At 38.0% G+C, this 21,963-nt stretch overlaps 1 protein-coding gene across 4 annotated transcripts in view; it reads right to left on the bottom strand.

Annotated features, from left to right (window-relative positions):
- col5a3a (collagen, type V, alpha 3a) overlaps window positions 1–21,963 on the bottom strand; it is a 138,928-nt gene that overhangs the window by 52,521 nt on the left and 64,444 nt on the right. For all 4 annotated transcript variants that reach the window (XM_036567511.1, XM_036567513.1, XM_036567512.1 and 1 more), the window contains 11 exons: window positions 21,873–21,926; window positions 17,321–17,374; window positions 17,058–17,111; window positions 11,945–11,989; window positions 8,175–8,228; window positions 7,031–7,075; window positions 6,018–6,071; window positions 5,857–5,901; window positions 3,102–3,155; window positions 2,757–2,801; window positions 155–208 (listed from right to left, as the gene is read on the bottom strand). In XM_036567511.1, the coding sequence (XP_036423404.1) occupies window positions 155–208; window positions 2,757–2,801; window positions 3,102–3,155; window positions 5,857–5,901; window positions 6,018–6,071; window positions 7,031–7,075; window positions 8,175–8,228; window positions 11,945–11,989; window positions 17,058–17,111; window positions 17,321–17,374; window positions 21,873–21,926 (558 nt within the window). The remainder of the gene's footprint in view (window positions 1–154; window positions 209–2,756; window positions 2,802–3,101; window positions 3,156–5,856; window positions 5,902–6,017; window positions 6,072–7,030; window positions 7,076–8,174; window positions 8,229–11,944; window positions 11,990–17,057; window positions 17,112–17,320; window positions 17,375–21,872; window positions 21,927–21,963) is intronic.

The raw sequence follows: 21,963 nt of genomic DNA, 5'->3' as shown, positions 1-21,963 counted from the left end.
CTGGGAGACGAAAGCACTCAACCTGAGCCTGTCAGCTGCCAATCAGTCTCAGGCTTAGCGCCAACCAAAAGTAGTCTAAACTCCACGCCTTGGATGTCTCCGGCAGTGTTTTGGAACAGACAGTGCAAAGCTATTATCTCAAAGCCAATCTCACCTTCACTCCGCGGGGTCCTGGGTATCCAATTGGTCCCTGTGCTCCAACTAATCCCTGAAAAAATGGGGGAAAAGAGCACATATTGTACTTCAATGTCGTGTACAGTATGAGAAAGCGTATGGAGCTGGTAGAAGAGGTGGAAGATATACTACATATATATCTCCCCTATCTGAACTTTCCAGAACAAGGAAAAAACATTCTTAACTCTTAATGGAAGTTGATGTAAACACAATGTTATTCTTTCTGAAATAATTTTGGGCCATTTCTGTTGATCCATATATCATTTAATTATGCAAAAAAAGTAAAAATTGACAAAAATGGAGATATAAGGTTTTGCTCCAACAGTGATGATATATAACACAGAACTATTAATTATAATATTATTAAGTATTATTATTGTTATCATTGTCAGGGATTGGATGTTCATCCTAAAAATGTATTCTGGTACAGATTATTGATTACTTATTAAAAAATGTATCTGTAATCTATAACTAATCCAAAGGATTACTATATTAAAATAGCGTAATCAGATTACTTTGGTTCCTTTTGAATTACTTGTCATATAATTACATAAAGCCAGTAACAAAAACAATTGTATCCTAACACAAGGCAACTGCACTGTTGAGTTAAGTGGGTATGGAATAAAGTAAGCTTAACTTGGAATATATATGAAATATAGGAATACTGTGCCCCCTCACTTTTACATTCCTATTTTGCCCAGTACGTTCACTTTCCCTTGAAACTGCACTCACGCAATTAAGATGGATTTTCTAACTGAGCACTGCACCATTTAGAAGTCTTACTCGACATTATGAGCTGCATGTTCTCAGCCTGGTTCATTTTCTATGACGTATGGAAAGATTTTCATCCCAACTCAATTTTAAATATCTGACTTACAATGTTCCCAGCAAAATTATAAGACTACATCACTCCCAATGAACAGTAGTGAAAGAAACTGTGGAGAAACATAGAAATTTTAATAAAATAAGTATTTCGCTTATTTTGGATCTATCAATTACAAGTTAACATTATTGTTAGGCAAAGTAAACTTTTGTTGGGAGATGTATTTCTTGGTGAGCAATAAACTCTCAAAAAGAAAAAAATCTCACAGCAAAATCTGCATTTGGCAGAATTTAGCAGCTTGAAGAGATAAAAATTATTCATTAATATTCTTTAAATATAATTTCCTGTATTTTTTATAATGTATCTGCAATCTTATTATTTTTTTTCTCCTGTCACTGTAATGGATAACTGTCATATTTTGTTGTATACTGATTAAGTAACACTTACTTAATTATTTGTTTATTCATTTATTTATATAATAAAATGTCATATTTTTACTGTCCAGTGCAAAATATCATGATATAAATGTGAGATCATATCGTCCACCCCCAGCCAGTAGCACTGCTCATTGTCTATGAGTGAGCAATTATGGTGAAAGTGTGCCAAGTGACAATGAGCTGATATGAATATACAGAGCACTCACAGGAGACGAGACAATGTGGACGTGTTGAGCTGATGGCTCAATTCTTCAGAGTGCATAATTACGCTCCATAGCATGAGTGCAGACAAAAGCTAAAGCTTAGCAAGCGATCATAATGCAGGCAGGCCAGCTGCAGCTGCAGCAGAACGCTGGGCGGTGAGGGCTGGATGGTGTGATGCGCTCATGCTCTTGGCTCTGTGCGTTTCCTCTGCGATGGACCGCTGCGTCTCCAGGTGAGTGGAGCAGCTGTGTGAGTGTGACTGTGTGAGCTTTTGTGTGCATGTGCGAACACGCATGAGGGGTGAGTATGAATGAGTATGAGTGTGACTGAGCTTGTGTTTGTGTGTTTGTGTGCACAAGCATGTGTGTGTGTGCTGATGCATGTACAGCTGTGTGTAAAAGTCAGACAGCACCTCTGATTTATTCAATTTCCAGTCAAAATTTTGAAGTTATTCATTTTTCAGCATCATGAAAGAAGCAGAAAACATATTTAAGAAAAATACACAGAAGTCTTAACAGCTAAATATAATATCACATTTTTGAGTATGTAGTGTGTCCACTCTTTACCTTTATTACAGCTTCTATTCTTTTCAGGAGACTCACTTTTAGTTTTTTAAAGAAGTCTGCAGGGATATTTTTCCACACCTCCAAAGTTCGGTCTTAGAGGTTGGTTGCATTTTCTGTTTTTCATGATTCAAAACACACGATGTTGAGGTCTGGACTCTGGGGTCCACTGTTCTGTGAACACCAGCAGCTTCTTTGTTTGATTTTGCAAGAGTAGAGTTTGATTTTTTCCTCTCTCTCAAAGATGAAAACTTTAAATGCTGTTTATCTCATGGGGACAGTTTTGGTGGTCTTGCATGGTTGTTAGGAGCCCCATTTGCACTGTATCTTAATTATTTCTTGAACTCCAGTTTTGGAAAGTTTCCTTTAACTTTCTCCTTTACTATGCAACCTGATTATATTATGTCTATTGTACATTGTTTTTGACTTGAAATTCAAGAAATGAAGGGTGGTCTCTGACTTTTGCACACTATAGGTGGGTGTGTGTGTGGGTGTGTGTGTGTGTGTGTGTGTGTGTGTTTATGTTGCGTGTGCGTGTGCATGCATGACACCCACCTGGAGCCCCTTCTCTCCTCCGGGTCCCTCTCTTCCTGGATGACCCTGTGAGTGGAGCAGAATGACCAGGTGTTACTATGACAGCCAGCTGATTAATATACATTCTGTTTCTCTAGAAAAGCTAATGAGCTAACACAAAAGGCCTGGCCTTGTCCAACAAATGCACTCTTTTCAGCAATCTGTGCCACTCTGGCGCTAGCGACAAGGCTCGGAAGTGCTGTAAACATAAGGCCGTAATAAAACTGTCTGTTCGGATCAGTAGATGCTGCTCCACGTCGCTCCCTGCTGTAGGAAATACGTAAATCGATCCACTGCAGCAAAGGATGGCTGTCTGGATGTACTTACTGGAGGACCATCTATCCCAGGAAGCCCCTGCATTCCACTCTTCCCCTGAGGACCCTGTTTAGGGAGAGCAAATCAGAGATATTTGCAGTATTTGCTGAGAAATCTGCACAAAACGGTACAAATATGTCAATGTTACATGGAAGTGCACAGTTACGGTTTGTGTACAAACTAGAGATGAGTTAGATTTTTCAAATAGTCAAGAAAACTTGAATAGTGCAAGCAAAATGGCTTCTCTCTGACATTATACGTTCTCATGTATCTCACAATGAGGTGTCTGAACTCCATAGAAAGGCTACTGCAGCTGGCTAAAGGCTACTGCAGGCTACTGCCCACCGGACACAAAGGTACAAAGCACAGTTATAGTACATAGGAAGCATAAAACAATGCAAATAAACATCAAGCTTAAACTCATTTTACACTCTACTCGTATAGATTTAACGGAATAAACCTGTAAACATCAGCTAACAGCAGTTTCATGCTAGAAGATACAAGGTGAAACTAATTACTAAGGCTGGTTACAGTAGTTGAGGTCAAAACAGACGCTTAGCATTGATCTATTTATCTTCAAGACTTTAGACTGACTGTCTTTCTCAGTGTAAATTTTAAGCTACATGCTTTGAAAACTTCTTTTTTGGGTGGGGGGTATTTATCAGTGCCTTTCAAAACCAAAAAAGTAATTCTGACTGAAATGCCCATCCCTAGTACAAACAGTTTGTTTTGACTAATAAGCCTAAAATATTTGCTGGGTTTAATGGCGCTGCCTCCACCCAGAAGTTTCCAGTCAGAGTGGATACTAATCTGCTTTTGCTAAGCTAATTATTTTGCCTTTTTGCTTTTGTTTAAACAATCCTGGCGATTGCAACCCACGCAGTACAAGCCTGTGTATGTGACCAAATCTTCCAAAGACAAATGGCAATTATGACTATTTATACTGTATTACAACAGCTTTGGCTACATTTTTCATTATTAGGCCATTTTGTGCTTATTTAAAAACAGTGATCATTTTCATGTTTTACATCCAAGAACAACTTCATTTTCCTTGTTTTTGTTCTCATTTGTACCAACAACACTGGAATCCTTGTGGTTTAATCATCACAGGTACATTAAGCAGGATGCAGCTTTCACTACTGTGTTTGCAAATTCTAAAACTTGATGATCTACAGTGCGCAATATTCATTAAACTCACAATGCAAATATACTTGGCTGTATAGGGAAATGTATATACATTATAGCCATTGAAGTTATGGGAAACATTCATTTGTAAGTGATACTGTCAGCATCATGATAGAAATTGAGTTATGCTTTGTTAGAACACAGCCACAAACCATTAACCTGCCAGCTGAACACTGAAGCACCTGCTGATTCAAATAATAAGCTAAAAGCATAAAATAACACAGTTATTACTGGCAGAACCAGCTGCAACCTTTTCTGTTCTAGCAACTAAGGTAGATAACATGACAAAATATCGTTGCTATGATAACTTACAACAGAGATGTTCACAAGTCTAGTCACGTTAGTGTGAGTCGTGTCTTTAGTAGAGAATTGTAGTGTAGTCATGTTATTAGCTGCATATTAGACAAGTAAATACAGACTAAATACCCATCAGGTTCAAAACAACTTCAAATAATGAGCCTTTTATTATAGAACACTTCAGTCTGAAGGACAGAACAGAAATGCTGATTTAAGACAATTTCGCTTACCAAGTGGTAAATTAAGTGCTTGGTATAGTGTAGTGGGAAACACCTCTGCCGTCTACGCTGTAGACTGGAGTTCAATGCTTGCCTGAGTAAGCACCCTACACTATACCAGTAAGAGTCCTTGGGCAAGACACCTAACACTACCTTCACCTACCTGTGTAAAATGATTAACAGCAAGCCGCTTTGGATAAGAGTGTCTGCCAAATGCCGTAAAAATGTAAATGTATGCATTTTAAGCAGTGCGCTAGCTAGCTAGCTAATATACCCGCTACATTGCTACATGCTAGCCAACCATTTCAAGCTGGTTTGCTTTTTTCTCTAAACGCTGGATTTGCTGCATGTAGCCGTCCGTTCTGTCCTCAAAACTGCAGGTTTTTCTGTAATGAAAGTCTCGTTATTAGATGCTGTGACGACCCTGATGTCGCTGTGAGCTGCAGGAGAACAATGCTGCAATAAATTTGCACATGTAAGTTTGGAAACTACTGTTAAAACTTTGCTACATTATATAGACATTCAACCAAGCAACATTTTACATCAGCAACTAAATAAAATTAAAATATGCATTTAAATTCTGCAAAATAAAACATCATCTTTAGGGTGAGCTCGTTGAAACTGGTGTTTCAGAGTAACAAAGTAACAACATACTTCCTCACAAATACGAGCAAATCTGTCACGTTTCACTAAATTGATAGCCTCATTATTTTCTTTGTCTTCCCGAAATGAAACGTAATGGTGATTTCAGTATCCGAATACTAGCATCTCAAATGGTTAACTGACTGCTGGAGTACCTGTGCACATCTCTACTGACAACAGTCTGCATTAGGTGAACACTTGCTCTGAACAGGGTTCAGGAGTTGCTGGCAGTGCTGCAGACTGTGTGCCTCTGGCTTTGAGCGTGTACTCTCACTATTGACTATCTGTCAGGACTCTGCGGGCAGTCTGGGAGTACACACTCTCCGCTCAGAGCTGCTCTCCTGGGGCCGTGCTGACACAGGTCGAAGGTCAAGTCTTTTGCATTCAGATGAACATGGAGAAACGTACAGCTTTTCTTAGCTTACCTTTTCTCCAGGCAGGCCGATAGGACCCTGAGGACCCGGGAAGCCCTGGGAGGAAAGTGAAATGTTGACAGGGTGAAGAGCGGTGGGTAATGAGTGTTTTCATGTCTTCTTAATACTTGTGTGGATTTATAAGGTCTGTATGATGGTGGAGATGGATTTACCTGTAAGCCTGGATTTCCTTGTTGTCCTGGAGGACCAGCTTCCCCTGGTGGTCCCTATGAATAGGGGAAATTCAGGAGTCATCGTTCATTTCTTACAAATTGACGTAATGATATTTCAACTGTGCTTACTTTAATCTATTAAACCCAAAGGGTCCATACATGGGGCTTCACTTCAATTCCTTTAAACCTTACATATTAGTTTCCCTCTATACTCTATAACTAATAGTAGTGACTGAACAATAAGGCCTAAGATTAGTAACTGATTCATAAGACCACAGATTATGGGGGTTAATGTCCTCTCCATTCAGTACAACATAGCCTCAGTAATGTTTTAAAAGATCTCATTGGCAATGCGTGACAAGTTTTAGAAAAAACCCTTTCAGCCATTTTCTACTGTTATCATTAAACTGGAATTCCACAGACTTTTCCATATTTCTGCATAATTTAATCATTTAGATGTAAAAAAAAAATCATTCAGAGTGGTCTGATGTGAAACAGTTCATTGTAAAGAAACTTAACGCTCAGATTTCTCTACAGTGGTCGTGACAGGAAGGAGGGGTTGTGATATCTACAACCACTTTATTTATCTATCCAAAACCATCAGCCTGCACATATCCTCTCAGTTGTTATGCTGATAAAAAATAAATAGTGGACAGTCTGGAAAAATAAGCTGCCTTACACTAAAAAAAGTTTTAGGCCAAAAGTTTATCTCAAAACTATTGTAAAATAATGTCTCAGGCATCAGGCACCACATTCATGTAATACCTTCCTGCTGGGGAGCGTTTAAAGCCATTAAACTCTTCAGACGTCTGGTTCCTATCACCACCACTGTGAACAGTTCTGCCTCTTTAAGTTTCTCTAGACCTGAGCCTTTCACATCAAACCACTCTGAATGGCTTTGGTTACGTCTTAACCGTTTAATTATGCAGACATCTTGAAAAATCAGTGGAATCCCCCTTTTAAGGAAAGTGCATTTGGCTCTTCATGCATTGAACATTCTCACAGAAACCCACCTGGTTGCCTTTTAATCCTTGCATTCCATCCACACCTTGAACGCCCTACGAGTAAATGACAATGAGAAAGGGTCACATGCTTAGCACTGAACTGCATATATCCTGGCAAGAAAACAACAGCTTTCAAAACTGGTCAACTTCAAAGCAGCCTATCAAAAGTTTTGTCTATCAGGGAAGAACTAAAAGGACCCGTGAACACTGTATCATTAGCGAGTGCTTGCGTAGAGAATGGATTCACCCCCTGCTGCTAGCAGAGCTTTTGAAAAATGTGAGCTCCATTGGCTCTGAGCTGTGACTGCTCATGAGCGCCACCTGTTGGACAAAACTCAGCAGACCACTAACAAAAAAGGGAAAATTACGGAGAGGGGATTATACTAACAATTATACTAACAGGAATGTCATTGCTATGGCTCTGTAGCATTTTCCACTGGAGTGTTGTTTAACCCCTCTTAAATCTCAGGCTTATTACATACTAAGTATTATACTACAGGGCCTTCATTGAAAACTGCCTCAGCTATTTTCAGGTTATAAAAATGTATAGTAAAACTTTGGACCATGCTGGTGAACCCAGGCCATTTAAGTGGTTAATAAACATTAGGAAGCTTCTTCACCTTCACCATGATTAATACTTGCCGTGTGAAACCTTCCCAGCCAATGGTAATGTTTTTCATAATGAAACCAGGAGCATTTTTTGCCTCATAAATACCCAGAACTTGATTTAGTTTTATGTACCTTCACATATTTATATTTTATTGTAGTGTCTGAATTTTTTTCCCTATCTATTCTGTTTTTTGTAACATATTTTCATTTATGCTTATGGATATCTACTCTTTTGTTCATATTTCAAAGTGCAGAGTCAAAAGACATTGTGTCTGTAAATTTGAAACGAATTTATGCACTGGAAGTATATTAAATAAAAAAAAACAAAAGTGTCTTAACTCCCCTCACTGTATCTACTATACAGAAAATCAGAGGGGATATAATAAAATAACTGATGGGTTAATAACAAGGAATCAATTTGTATCTTTCCTATTGGATACTGTGGTCGACCATCCGCTTCTTGTGTTGACATATCTTTCATTGCAGTATGACCTATGGCGTGTCTGAATCGATCTGCGCAGAAATCAATGGCTTCTTGACTTACAGGCTGTCCGGGTGGTCCGGGTGGCCCTCTCGGTCCCACAAGTCCCCTAGGCCCCTGTAAATAACATTTGTAACAGACAGGAAGCACAGCGGAAGATTAATGAATGTCTGTAAGCTCAGAGGTGTCAACATTTGACAAGATTGCTATGGAAACATGCTGAGCCAAGTACTTGTACGTACAGTAACACTTTCTATGAATACGATGTCTATAAGAGTCAATGAGCACATACATTACATATTATAAAGCATTCATAAGGCTTTGTAAATATCATAAAATACATTACACATTATGGCTATGTTGATTATGCATTATAAACTCTTAATGCAATTATAAGTAGTGTTCATAACATGTTATATTGTTATGACAGTGTCTGTAATGGAATAATAGATTATGGTCATTTTTGTGTATTGTAGCATGTCTTTGTAAGCTTCAACTGCCATTAGATTATTGTTGATAGATATATGATATTATAACACCATTATAAGTACTTGTACGTTGTATTTGTGAGCAGAAAGTAAACTGAGATATAATTTAGGCTAATATATTTGTTATTCACTATACAAGCTGGGACTGAGTTTCTTTGCCAGTAATAACATAACACACACTATACGGTCATAAAGAACCATGAACACTTAAAGAACCCTTTGCATGATTAAAGTGTTCTTTGCATCATGAAATGGTTCTTCAGACTGATGGAGAATGTGCTATAGATGGTTCTACACAGAACCTTTTTGAAAAGGGATCTATATAGCACCAAAAAGGGTTCTTCTCTTGCGACAACGTCAAGCTTTTAACAGTAGCAAAACCCTTTTGGTGCTATATTTGACCATTTTTTTTCAAAAAGGTTCTATATAGAACCATATACAATACATTCTCCATCAATCTGAAGAACCATTTCATGATGCAAAGAACCTTTTAATCATACATATGGTTCTTTGAGTGTTCATGGTTCTTTATAGAATCATTTTCTTCACCTAAGAACCTTTGATGAACCATCTTTTCTAAGACTGTATTTTAGCTTGTTGGTCATCCTCTTCCATATCCATGTGCTTTAATATGGAGCTGCTCCCCCACTTTGCATCTACAACAGCCTCTAGCCCGATTTGGTCAGACTTTGAAGATGAGACTACACATTTGGTGAATGGTATTCGGTTCATTTCTGGCTGATTCCAGGTTGTTCAGGTGTTTTTCTGTCACAGCTGCCGACTGAAAAGCTGCTCAGTGGTGATGACAGTTTGGGAATTTAGTGTAAGGAGCTGGAGAACGAACTGCCGGCTGTGCAGCGAGTGAGCGGAGTTTGTTACTCTGACATAGCAACAAGCTGCTTGTTAAGGAACTATAATTTGGCGGAAGGAATTGCTGACATTAAAACATATTAAACGCCGCGTTCACGGCCCAGTTTATTAATTTATTACTTTATTTATTTAACTGTTGTATAAAAGCAATAGAACACTCGAGGTCGTGTGTTATCGTGAATAACATCACGAGCCGAAGGCAGGTTTTGCGATAACACACTCCCTCTCATCTTCTATTGCTTCACTATAACGCGTAATGAATTTTTATAGTTATGTTTAAATATTTACACTCATGAATATACTGTCTTATGAATGCATTATAATGTGTTAAGAAGGTGTTCAGAGTTTCTTACAGATATGATAATGTCTTTCACGTTTACATGTATATACTACTTATGTCACGTGTGTCATTTGGTGTATGTATATCATTATATGTACATGTTTAATTGCATTTGTGTGCTCATGCGAGCATCTCTACGTGTGTATTTATGTGTGTGTGTCACACAGGGCTGCATGTGTGTACGCGTGTTTTGTTTTTGTCACTCTCTGACTTTGTACGGCGGCCAAGCCACCTGTTCCAGAGCCACATCTGTGATCTCCGGGGAGGTGATTGATATGGAAATATAATCATACAGGCCAGGATTTCATCTCCCCCCTTTGCCAATCTCCTGGCCCATCTATCTCTATCCCCTCATTTATCTCTGCCGCATCTCTCTCTCTCTCTCTCTCTCTCTTTCTCTCTCTCTCTCTCTCTCATGGCCCAGCGCTGCGCACTGCCTGCCCCGACTCTCTCTATTAGAGCTCGCTTCCTGCTAGCTTCCAGAGCACCACGCTCTCTTTTACTCTGACTTGGGGTGATGCATTTAAAGAGGCAGTGCCCCCTGCTAAGCCCCGGCTCACCTGCGGAGTCACAAATGGAGCCGGAGTCCCAGCTAATCAGCCTCTGGGCCAGGAGGGGAGAGAGGAGAGTGATGGCAGCAGGGTAAAGGGGCGCACACAAGGGGTGTAAAAATGCATCAATCTGGTGTTCAACTGCATCAATTTTTAAATTCAAACTCAAAAACATGCCCTAAGCTCCAACGGACTGTTCACAAAATTCTGATAAGTCTCAGAATTTACTGTTACTGTTTAGTTACTGTTACTCTGTCCTTCAGTTCAGAGTGTCCGTCACACTTGTGCTAACAAACTGAATGCAAAAGCAGCAGATTTTTTACATCTAAGGAGGAGGTTAGATAAGCTAACATGAGAGCTAACGCTAAAGCTAACACTGGACCGAAGAAAACTCATCATGTCATTTAATTTTTTTATGTGATTTTTTTTCATAATTAGAAATTAACCTAGATCAGGCTTAGCTACATTAATCTATATAAAGTCAGCTTGCCTTATAGCAGGGGTCTTACCTCACATTACCTAAGGACCTCCAGCCAAGTGGTCTTCTGCAAAGGGGGGTTGGGGCACAGGAAAAAAGTGCCCCACATTTTTTTAAGTATTAATTTTAACAGCGTACACTTTACCTAATGTTGTAAAAAAATATTTTAAGAAGTGCACTGTATTGATTCCATGTATAAAATTCAATAATAATAATAATAATAATAATAATAATAATCATAATAATAATAATAATAATAATAATAATAATAATAATAAATAGAACTATTATTATTATAAATAGTAGTAGTATAAAGAGTATTTAATAAATATTTTAGCATTTAATTGAATTGAATACACATACACTTAACAGTACAATTATAGGGGACTCTTAGGGGATTGTGATAGTGAGTGTGTTTAAATGCACTTAATAAACTGATCATAATTGGATTTTGGCAGTTTTCTGATTATTCAACTGGCCATATAAACAGCACACTCTGATTTCTTAGATGGAGAAGAGACCTGCATTTTATCACAGTAATCAGCTTTTTCAGCACATGTGTACCCTTACTCTGATATCTTTCATTTTTTCCTCAGTCTCAGCATGTGTGAAAACAGAGCGCTGTCCCAGAAACACTAAGCAGAGTTCAACACAACACCCACAAGATGAGGACAAAAAACATTCGGAGTGATGCTGAAACCAACTATGTTTCACTTGACAAAGGAATTAGAGCTTAGAGACAGTTGTGATTGGCTGAGAATGCATTATTTGGCAAACATCTCTTCATTTTAGGGCAACAACATATTACACAAACATACAGCGACATTAAACGTCTTGAAAAAATGTACAATGTTATAATCAATATTAATAATATTCAGTAATGTATGCAATTGTTTTCTCACAAAATTTTCAGGCTATTTTCAAACACAAAAATTAAAACAAAAGGTTTTTAAAAAAATGGGTTGTTTTTATTGTCTGTAATCTGCTACTGTGTGAATACTTAAGGTCAATGTATGTATTCAGTGCATACATTCAGTGCAAAGACACCTCTGTTATAAAAAGTGTGTGTGTGCATGTTTCGGTATGTGCGCAGGTGTTTGACTCACAGGTTCACCTGGTTGTCCTCTTGGTCCAACAGGTCCATCTGCACCCTAAAACAGAGCACATAGCAAATTCAGCAATTACTGTCTTCATCAGAGCTAAACCTACAGTCACTGCCCTACAATCAAACCAAAGTTTAAACAATTACAGTCAAATCATATGTTTTTGATGTTCTATGTGAAAATAGTTTGGCACATCCTCTACAGGGATCACACTTAATTATAGCATTTTTCTCCAAGTTCTGTTTATTTGCAGAATTGGGAAAAATAGAACATAAAATATAAATATGGCATATTTTTGCCATAATTATGTTTCATTTTTCCCCAATATGTTAAAATCAGCAAATAAAAAGTAATTGTGCATTACAATTTTCAGAAGTGTGTTCTCTGTAGAGGATATGTTCGCTTATTTTCACTTAGAAAAGCATTAAAACAAGTCATTTCTCCAGGGGTTCCAAAACCTCTGAATACATCTGTACATCGTACGCTGAAAAAATAGTGCATTAAATTTATACAATTTAAATGTAAATGAGTTACATCAACACAACCACTGTCTTCAATTTGCTTCTTCTGGCAAGAATTGTGTTGATGTCTCATCTTTCATACATATGCATTTCGACTGACACGTCTGAATCGTTTAAATGTAAAGCACTATTTATTTCAGTGTAGTTTACAACTGTGACCATCTCAGTGTAACACAAACACTCTACTGGTTACACATTATGCCATTCTGCTCATGATCTCATCCAGAACGATGCATACATGTGTATTATACTGCATTTTTTTTACCCGTTAAATCCTGTATAACTGAATAAAAAGACATTATAGGAGGTTAAATCTCTTAAACAGCTCTGTTAATTTATATTGTACAGCATTGAGCAAATGTACTGTACAATACAATTTGATTTCAAGTTAAAACTGCTATTAAGCACAAGTTATTCATTTTTGTCATGTCTCTCCCTTTGGGGGGACTGACTCCCTGGACTCCCTGGACTCTCCCTGGCTCCGCCCACTCTCCTCCTCTCCCACACACCTGTAGCTCATTCTATGGACATTAAAGCTGCCAAATTTCCCCTGTGTTTTCATTGTGTGTTCATAAAGTCTCTGTTTTGTTACTTGTGTTCGTCACCAGAGTTCTAAGCCTGTTTATTATGTTTGTTTTGTCCTGGTTTTGACCTCTGCTGCTCTCTATGTTGTATGGATCTGCATGTTTTCCTGCCTACCTGTATGTTGACCCCTGCCGGCTACGACCATGAGTATCTGAATGCCTCTAATAAAGTCACTTCACGCTTACAACCTGCCTCAGACCCTACGCTACAATTTTTCAGGGGATATTTCTGAGGAGACTGGATATAAGATAATCCTCTTGCATAAGGAAGAGGGAGTCAAAAGAAAATAAGTGGAAAAAACTGCAGTTTCCAAAACCGGACTACAAAAAATGATCAGATCATGAGAAGCAGAAAATGCAACCAACTTCTAAGACTGAACTTCGGAGGTGTGGAAAAATATCCTTGCAGACTTCTTTCAAAAACTGAAAGTTAGCCTCCTGAAAAGAATGGAAGCTGTACTACAGGCAAAGTGTGAACACAATAAACAGTGAAAAATGCTATTATATTTAGCTGTTCCTTCCTGACACTAAATAAATGAATAACATGTTCTTTATTGTTTTGACTCGAAATGAACTAACTTGACGTAACTTTTTACGTATGTATTCAGTTGCATTTTATAGCAGTTTTATAGCACTGAGTTACATTTTATAGCTCTGAATTGACTTGATTTAAAATGTATGCATCACTTCCACATGACTAAAATGAATTACACTGACACAACTTTGTCTCCCAGTTTACTTCCTTTTGGCAATAACTGCCTTGATGTGACACATTTTATTCATGTGTAAATGTACACATTTAAATCAGGGAAGTTCAGTGCAGTGTGTGTAATCTGCAGTTATTTTGTTCCTAGTGTAATTTCATCTCTCCATCTATCACAGTTAAGTAAGGCACATCATTTTTAGGTTGTAGCTTTGTGAGTCATAGCTACAACCAGGATGACAGTGAAGAGTTATTTATGCAAAGATATTCTTATTTGGTCTCACTCGTGAAAGCTTTGATCAGCACGAATCGCTACAGAATACATTTCTCAACTTTGCATAATGAGATCCAGTGTGCTCGCTGTTAATCGGGTTCTCTTTCATACGATTCCCAGCACACCTGGGACAGCATCCTTCAAGAGCTTGTTAGCCGGAAGACTAAATGCTCGATTAGGCTTTTGTGCGGTGGTCTTTAACCCTGTCCCACATGTCGGTGGTCCATTCAGAGTCCTTTGGTGTTTTCCCACTGCACATCCGAAAACAAGAAATGACCCAAACAGATACCAACAGAACTTACGGCTCTAGTTCTAGCTCATTTTCTTGATCGTAACCGCCATTAATGATTTAGCTGTCTTTTTCATGCGTACAGCAATTTGGCTAATTAGCTATCTTGCTTTCTAGTTATCTTAGCTTAAAACTACTCAAACTGACATGAAATTAATTTTTCTGCGCTCATGCAATCACACAAATGTCTACAGTAACACAGAAGTATGAGTAGGATAAAAAAACATTTTTATTCTGTCAGGTGAAAGTATGAGTTAAGACAAGTTCTCTGGAGGCTTACATAAATGCTAATAGTGTCTGCTTCATAACTACAGGGCTTAAAGCAAGGAAAATGTATGTGCCTGAAATATGTTTGAAGATTAGGAGAAAGAATGGGGGGAACTGGTGGTTCGTGAACTGAAGAAATTAATTAATTGAATATGAACATGTTCATCAACAAAACTGAAACAAATAAACAATAACAAATAGTACACTAAAAAGTTGTGCAAAATGAGTAATGTATGGTCATCGTATCCAAATCCAAGCACTACTTTTAAAGCCATAAAGAATGTCCAATACGCCTGTACTTCAAACTCGTCATCGCTCACTCCTCTGTTGGTTTCTAAACAGCGTGTGCGGCATACTTTTCTCAAATGATTGCCAAATTAATCCAAAAGAAAACACTGATATGAAAAAAAGGAAGATTCTACTAATTGCAGAGCTTTTTCAAAGTAGCGCAGTCACATTTATTATTGAGCTCACACTTGACTGAGCCACAATGAGCCACAAACTCATAAGGTTTATAAGGAATCCTGTATTTTCTATCAATAAAGATATACCTAATTTTTTAACAAAATAGTTTCTTTATGACTGTATACATACACAACCAACCACACTCTTACTACATGATATATGTTCCATAATCATATAATTAAGCAAGAAGCCACAAGAAGCTGTTGTTTTTACCCATTGTTATAACACTGCGTTACTGCGATTAACTCTGCAAAGTGAAGTACAAGAACGTTCAGTTGCCCACCATTGAATATTACGGTCCTTTTATGAATCTTATACTAATTAACATATAATAACACAGCACTATTTAATGCAAAAACCTTTGCTTTAAATGTACTTTTTGGTCACTAAATTACCACCTTGTCTTATTTAGCACCAAGCTAATGCCCCTTTTCCCACGCTGGGGCTGAATCTCAAATGGCTCCCTGCTCCCTACATAGTGCACCACGTAGGAATTTAAATATTGGCTCCTGCATCCCAAAAGTGCATAATATAGCTAAATATCTTGGATTCAGCCGAATCCATACTCAACTAGTGCACTATTTGGCAGTAAAAACTCGAATTTTAAAACCTCCGTAGCCGTTTGAGATTCAGCCTGAGTTTGATGCTACTTAAGGCAGATCTGACTAAAATACACACATTTGACATTCTTTAGTCTTTAATATTGCTGTATTACAGTAAATCATGTCATAACTACTTTAATTCAAGCCTGTGATAATAATGATGGAGTTGTTTAGCTAGCATGTTTGCTATCTTTTTGACCTGTTAGCTAGCTAACCAGCTCACTACACTCAGTGGTCCATGCAAGCAGCATTAGAGTCAAAGTTTATTCCATCAACAGCACAAGGATTTTTTGTGATGTGGCGATGCATGATCCAAATTCAGTTGCTGTGAGGTGGTCAGAAGTGCACTTATACTGAGTATTTGACAACAACTTTGAATGCGATTTAGCCTCTCAGAATTCAGGACCCTACAGGATTTTGAACAATCCATTTTGGAATTTTCTATGTTTTAATTTAAAACAGAAAATTTAAAAAAAGCCCTTCAGTATTGAAATGATGGCCAATGGTTTGAGTTTTCAGTTAGTTAGGGACTGGAATGGGGATGAAAACACACTCCTACGCCCATCTGTTGGTCGCATTCAAAACATTTTAAATATCCATTCATTTTACCATAGGGAAAAATATGATAACAGATTAAATGTCACTCATAACTGGAACTATTTTGCAATGATACAAGCACAATAAACTAGAAATACAATATAACAGCAGAATATTTTGCTAAGCTAAATAACTGTGAAGACTAAATACAAATGAACTACAAACCCCCTGGATCTGTAGCAGCACTGCTTTGTGAGATATGTGACAGTGACATCATTCAATTTACAGACTTTGGAGTCCATTTTGGGGAAATTATTATAAAAAGTGTATTTCAGTCGTCAGTCATTATAATATAATCATTTAGAACTGAAATTGAAATTGTGGCAAAGGTATCTGAATATTGGGGTGACGCTGCAAGTCATGGTGTAACTTGCTATGTTGTAATGTGCATCACCTCCAACTGTTTATGAACCTATATTTTGAATACAAACTGCAACAACAGCAGACTTGGGTCCCAGGCAAGCACCCAGGGCTATATCAGTCCTTGGGAAAGACTTTTAATGTCACATTTTACTACACTCAATTTTAAGCTGCTCCGGATGCACAAATGTAGTTTTTTGGTGCCAAATGCTCCAGAACTTTGTTAACTAGCTGGCCAGTGCGCACTGTTAATTAAAGTAAGATGGATCAGCATGTGGAATTGGAGCTTCCTGTGTGCTACCATGTCTTCTTTCACTATATAAAAGATGCTCCATGCTGCCTTGACGTGTTAGATCATTTCATATCAAAATGAATGCAAAAAACATCCCTGAAAAATCACATGAAATGTAATGATTAAAAGGCAGAAAAAATGAGAATGTAAAAGTTTTGTCACCTTCTCACCAGGCTCTCCGACTGGTCCCAGTGGGCCGGGTTTTCCTCTCTCCCCCTAAACACACAGAGTATAAATGAATCCCACACAAACAGATCATCAAATGAGAAAAATCATTCTCAGTATATATGGCGAATAAGATCAAAGATAGCGGGGAAGCAGGCTGTGTGCACAGGGCTGTGCAGGCATCTTGCCGCTAAACAGATGTGCTTGGCTGAGCTGGGGATGTGGGATTTGATTAAGCAGCCTCTGTGTTCTCCACTCACTCTGTGTCCTTTGTTCCCTGGAAGCCCTGGTAGTCCATCAAAGCCTCTGTCACCCTGCGTGAAAGATTGAGATGCATGAGCAAGATGTATAGTACGTTCAGGATAGCACACACACTCAAATGCATGCCCACACATACATACATACATACATACATACATACATGCATACACACCACAAGCCCCCCACTAAAGAGACCATATGCTGCATTTGATATATTTTCTTGTATTTTTTTCTTGCCACATATATAATACAAAAGTTAGAGACCACCCTGTATTTACTTAATTTCCATTCAAAATAGCCATTAAGTATAAATTATTCATTTTCAGAATTAGAAAAAAAGCGTGAAACACATTCTTTAGAAAATCACACGGGAGCCTATACAACAAAATATAACATGATGTTTTTGAGTGTTTAGTGTGTCCACTCTTTATTTTTATTGCAGCTTATATTCTTTTCAGGAGACTTGCTTTTAGTTTTATAAAGAAATCTGCAGGGATGTTTTTCCACAACTCTCAAGTTCAGTCTAAGAATTTGGTTGTATTTTCTAAATCTCATGATCCACATTACTCCCACATTTACATGCATCTTTTCATAAACCACCCTTACTACTTTAGAATATGATTATCCTTGTAAAGGGTTTATGAATGGTTCAAAATTAGTTCATTAATGGTTATTAATTAGGTCAAAAAAACCTTAAAAAAGCATGGACACAAACAGTTATAACACACTGATAAAAAGGCCAAAAAGAGCTATTTGATGACTATGAATATGAGATAAAGCTGAAAGGTTTTACACTGACTGATGAAAAAGTCAAAGTCAGATCAGTAACCAGCAACATCTGGGCTTTCACAGCATAGATGAATGTATGAATGTGTGTTTACTGTTAGGCAAACAACAAATCAGTGTTTCCATTTTTATTTGTGTGTTGTAACTGCTTATTAATGATTTTAAGGTGTTTATGTTACCTAATTAATAACCATTAATAAACTATTTTTAAACCATTCATAAACCCTTTAAAGGGTCTTATTCTAAAGTGGTATCAATAACAATAATACGCTTATGCATTTAGCATGTTACAAAATGAATGAGCATGCTGAAACAAAGACATCCTAATATGTATAATAACTCAAGTACACAAACGGATCAACAACACTTGAGAACAATAAGAACACAGTTGGTTTACGTATTGAAAACACTCATAACTCATTTTCACATAACCATTTCTAACCTCCCTTAATCCTGTTATCGTTGCTGTCCTTGTAAGATATATGCAAATGTTCAGATTGGCTGCCACATTTGCAAACCAGTCCAGCCTGAAGCACTCATCACTTTGCAAGGCGAATGGGTGGAGCTAAACTACAATAGGGCTGGATGGGTGATCATATACAAATGTGTTCATTGTTGTGACATCACAGCCATTAGGAATTTTACATGCTCTTGGAAGGGAAAGATGCATTTTTAAAGAAATGCACTCAATAATCCAATCATAATCGGACTTTTGTAGCTACCTGATCATTCAAATGGTCATGTAGACAGCATACTCCGAGTTCTTAGATCAGAATATGGTCTAGAAATCTGATTAAGAAATCTGATAAAGAGAGCTGGATTTTAGCTAAGTAATCAGATTTCTCAGTGCATGTGAACTCTTACTCTGATTTCTTTCGGACTTCTCAGTCTGCCCATGTACAAAAACAGACCGCGGTACCGGAAATAAGCAAGCAGCATTGCAGAGAGATGGCAGCAACACACTTTTGGAGCAACACTGAAACTGACTACAAGCTTGACGAAATGAAGGATTTAAATATTCTTCATCTTCTAGATGATGTATGTTCATAGTTTCAGGTAAGGTGGTGCAGAGTTTTTTTAAAAAAGCCGCGGCATTAAGTTTGATTTTTATCATTACGTTTACATCTTCCTCTGTGAGTTTATTGGCTGGTTGCAAAGCAGAAATCCATTACTGTCTGACTCTTGTAGACCCAGAGTTTTCACATTATCTGATTACTCAAGTGCATGTAAATGCATTGATCGGATTACTGACAAAATCTGATTTTCTGCAGGTATCGGATTATTAAGTGCGTGTAAACGCACTTCAAGCTCTTTTACTTTGAAACAAACAAGGAAAAATCTTTTTCCTGACATGAGCCCTTTAACTAACTCCTTTTTCTGTGTCACTTGCTTTCATTAATACTCAAAAATGCACACACACAGAGAAAGGGCTGATTGGTGGTCTCTGTGGATCGCCTCCATCTGTTGTGGGTGTGTGGGTGGAAGGCAGCATTTGGAGTTCAGATTCTCCTGATAGACCTGCCACTGACGCCCTCGACCACTCCATCAGGGGATGGCGCTTTATTTACTGATCCTGTCCTGCAGCTGGACTGGCCTGAATACTCAGCTCCCTCACCACAGCGCAGCTCTGGATAGCCAGAGGCTCGTTCGACAAGTGAAAAGCATTAGGTTCGACTAAAGCTTTTCCAAACAACTGGCCAAACCATTAGTGGTCACAGGACATGTACACAGGATAACATGTGCTTAGCCTTACCACACAGAGACTAACACAGGCATGAAGGTGAAAGTGATTAAACAGAAAAAGAACAATCAATACATGTAGGCTGAACGGCTATTAATGTGGACTGATCTTCTAGGTCATATCATTCAATAGTCTCTTCTAATTTGGCAGTACAAGCTACATTCATGTCTACTGTGAGCATTAAAACACTGCTGAGATTAGCAGAAAATAATTTCCTGTCAGTTCTGCTGGTGCGAATTTTCTATTTTTTTTCCTCTGATTGAAGACAGCAACTCATGGAATAAATGTTAAAGAAATGATTGGTTTCAATTTTCTTTTCACCCCCCAGCACTAACCATCTCAGGGAGGCCTGGGAGCATGAGCTAAACAGCCCTTCAGCAGAGGAGGTTTGGGGGTAGAGCCTGTTCAGGATAGAACACTGCTTTATAAATTCTAGAAACAGGTTAATCCAGTTTAAGGTGATTCATAGACTTCAAGTAAAATCTACAACTCTGTGTCTTTAACCTGCGATAAATGTAACATAGCGGACAGATTTCGAGCACGCTTGTTCTGGTTTTGCCCTTTGTTGCAGAATTTCTGTTTGAGTGGTTATCTGAAATGCTTAGCACACACTTACATCCTGACCCTGCTACTGCGATCTGTAGATTCTCAGATTCAATGTCCACCCTTCCATATGTTCAACAACAAGCCTTATTGGCTGGCATGGTTGAAGCTAAAAAAGGTTATTCTCTAGAATTGAAAATCAGCTCCATGTTTCAAACATCGGTTAGCAGAGATGCTTCATATTATTACAATGGAAAGGTTGCATAGCTGTGACCCAGAAACACAAAGACATTTTAATTTGGTTTGGAGTCCATCTTTGGACCCTTTAAAGTGCCCTTTTTGTTCCCTTCCTTTTTCTCTCTTTTTTTTTTGTTTTGTGTGTTTTCTATTGTATTTTTTTGTTAAGTGATTATAAATTGAAAATAAAGTATTAAAAAATCTACTGCTCTACAGAATTCTCCATCTGCCCCAGATGCAGTCGATCAGCCAAGATGTATTTGGTGTCCAAATTTTCCTTTTTTTTAGTTTAGTGCTGGAGCTATGAGGCTAACGTTGCTAACAAACATCAAAAGACAATAAATCTTTTCCATAAATAAATCCTTCTCTCAACTCGCTCAAACCACATCCAGGTCTTCATTAAGGTGGCGCAGACTTGCCAATGTGGTTTAGGACACAGTATGACTTACAGTGAACTATAAAATAAACAAAACTTCACTATGTAGCTGAACTGAGAAGACTTTTTAGACGACAGGTGCTGGGCCAAATTGCGACTTCCCCTCAGAATCCAGCTCCTCTTTGCCTGCATGCCCATCACACAGGCACACAGATGCTAGACTACATTTGTGATTTCTGTTGTTTCTGTTTAGAAATGCATATTTTCAGTTTAAAATTTAACATTGACAGTAACGTCCACAGGCCTGCATGTCATGCAGATGATGTCTTGGAGAAGGAAGGGAAGCAGAAATCGGCACAATACCTGCTGGGTTTGGTGACGTTTTGTATTTCCTTTATTATAGTTTACAGTGAGTCATACTGTGTCCTAAACCACATTGATAAGTTTGTGTGACCTTAATGAAGACCTAGATGTGGTTTAAGAGATGTTTTGGGGGTGTATTAATGGAAAAGATTTGGGTTAGCGCTGTAGCTGCATTAACTGACAAATGCAAAATTTGGACAGCAAACATGTCTTGGCTGATTGACTACATCTGGGGTAAGTGGAAAATGATGTAAATTAGTTTTTTCACTGAAACATCCCTTTAAACACACAACACAAGGAATGAATACTTAAAAAAATGCATGATTATTATCTTATTTGAACAAAAGGAATTCAGTCAATTGTATGGTGTTTTTGTAGGTAGCCTTTTTTAAGATGTTTCCAGCATTAGACTGTGTGAAATCAGTCATGCGACTGGAGAGCAAACCAAAAAATCAAAGCTATTAAACAGTCAAAGGACTGAGAAATGCTATTGTATGACACTCACCTTTGCTCCTGTCTCTCCTGGAGCTCCTCGACCTCCATCTGCCCCTGAACGACCCTGAGGGGGAACATACAGCTTTGCATTACCAGGTTGC

This window comes from Colossoma macropomum, unplaced genomic scaffold (assembly GCF_904425465.1).
Source record: "Colossoma macropomum unplaced genomic scaffold, Colossoma_macropomum, whole genome shotgun sequence".
NCBI classification, from domain to species: domain Eukaryota; kingdom Metazoa; phylum Chordata; class Actinopteri; order Characiformes; family Serrasalmidae; genus Colossoma; species Colossoma macropomum.
Note: the sequence above shows the minus strand (reverse complement) of the source record. Positions and strands in the feature narration are given on the sequence as shown.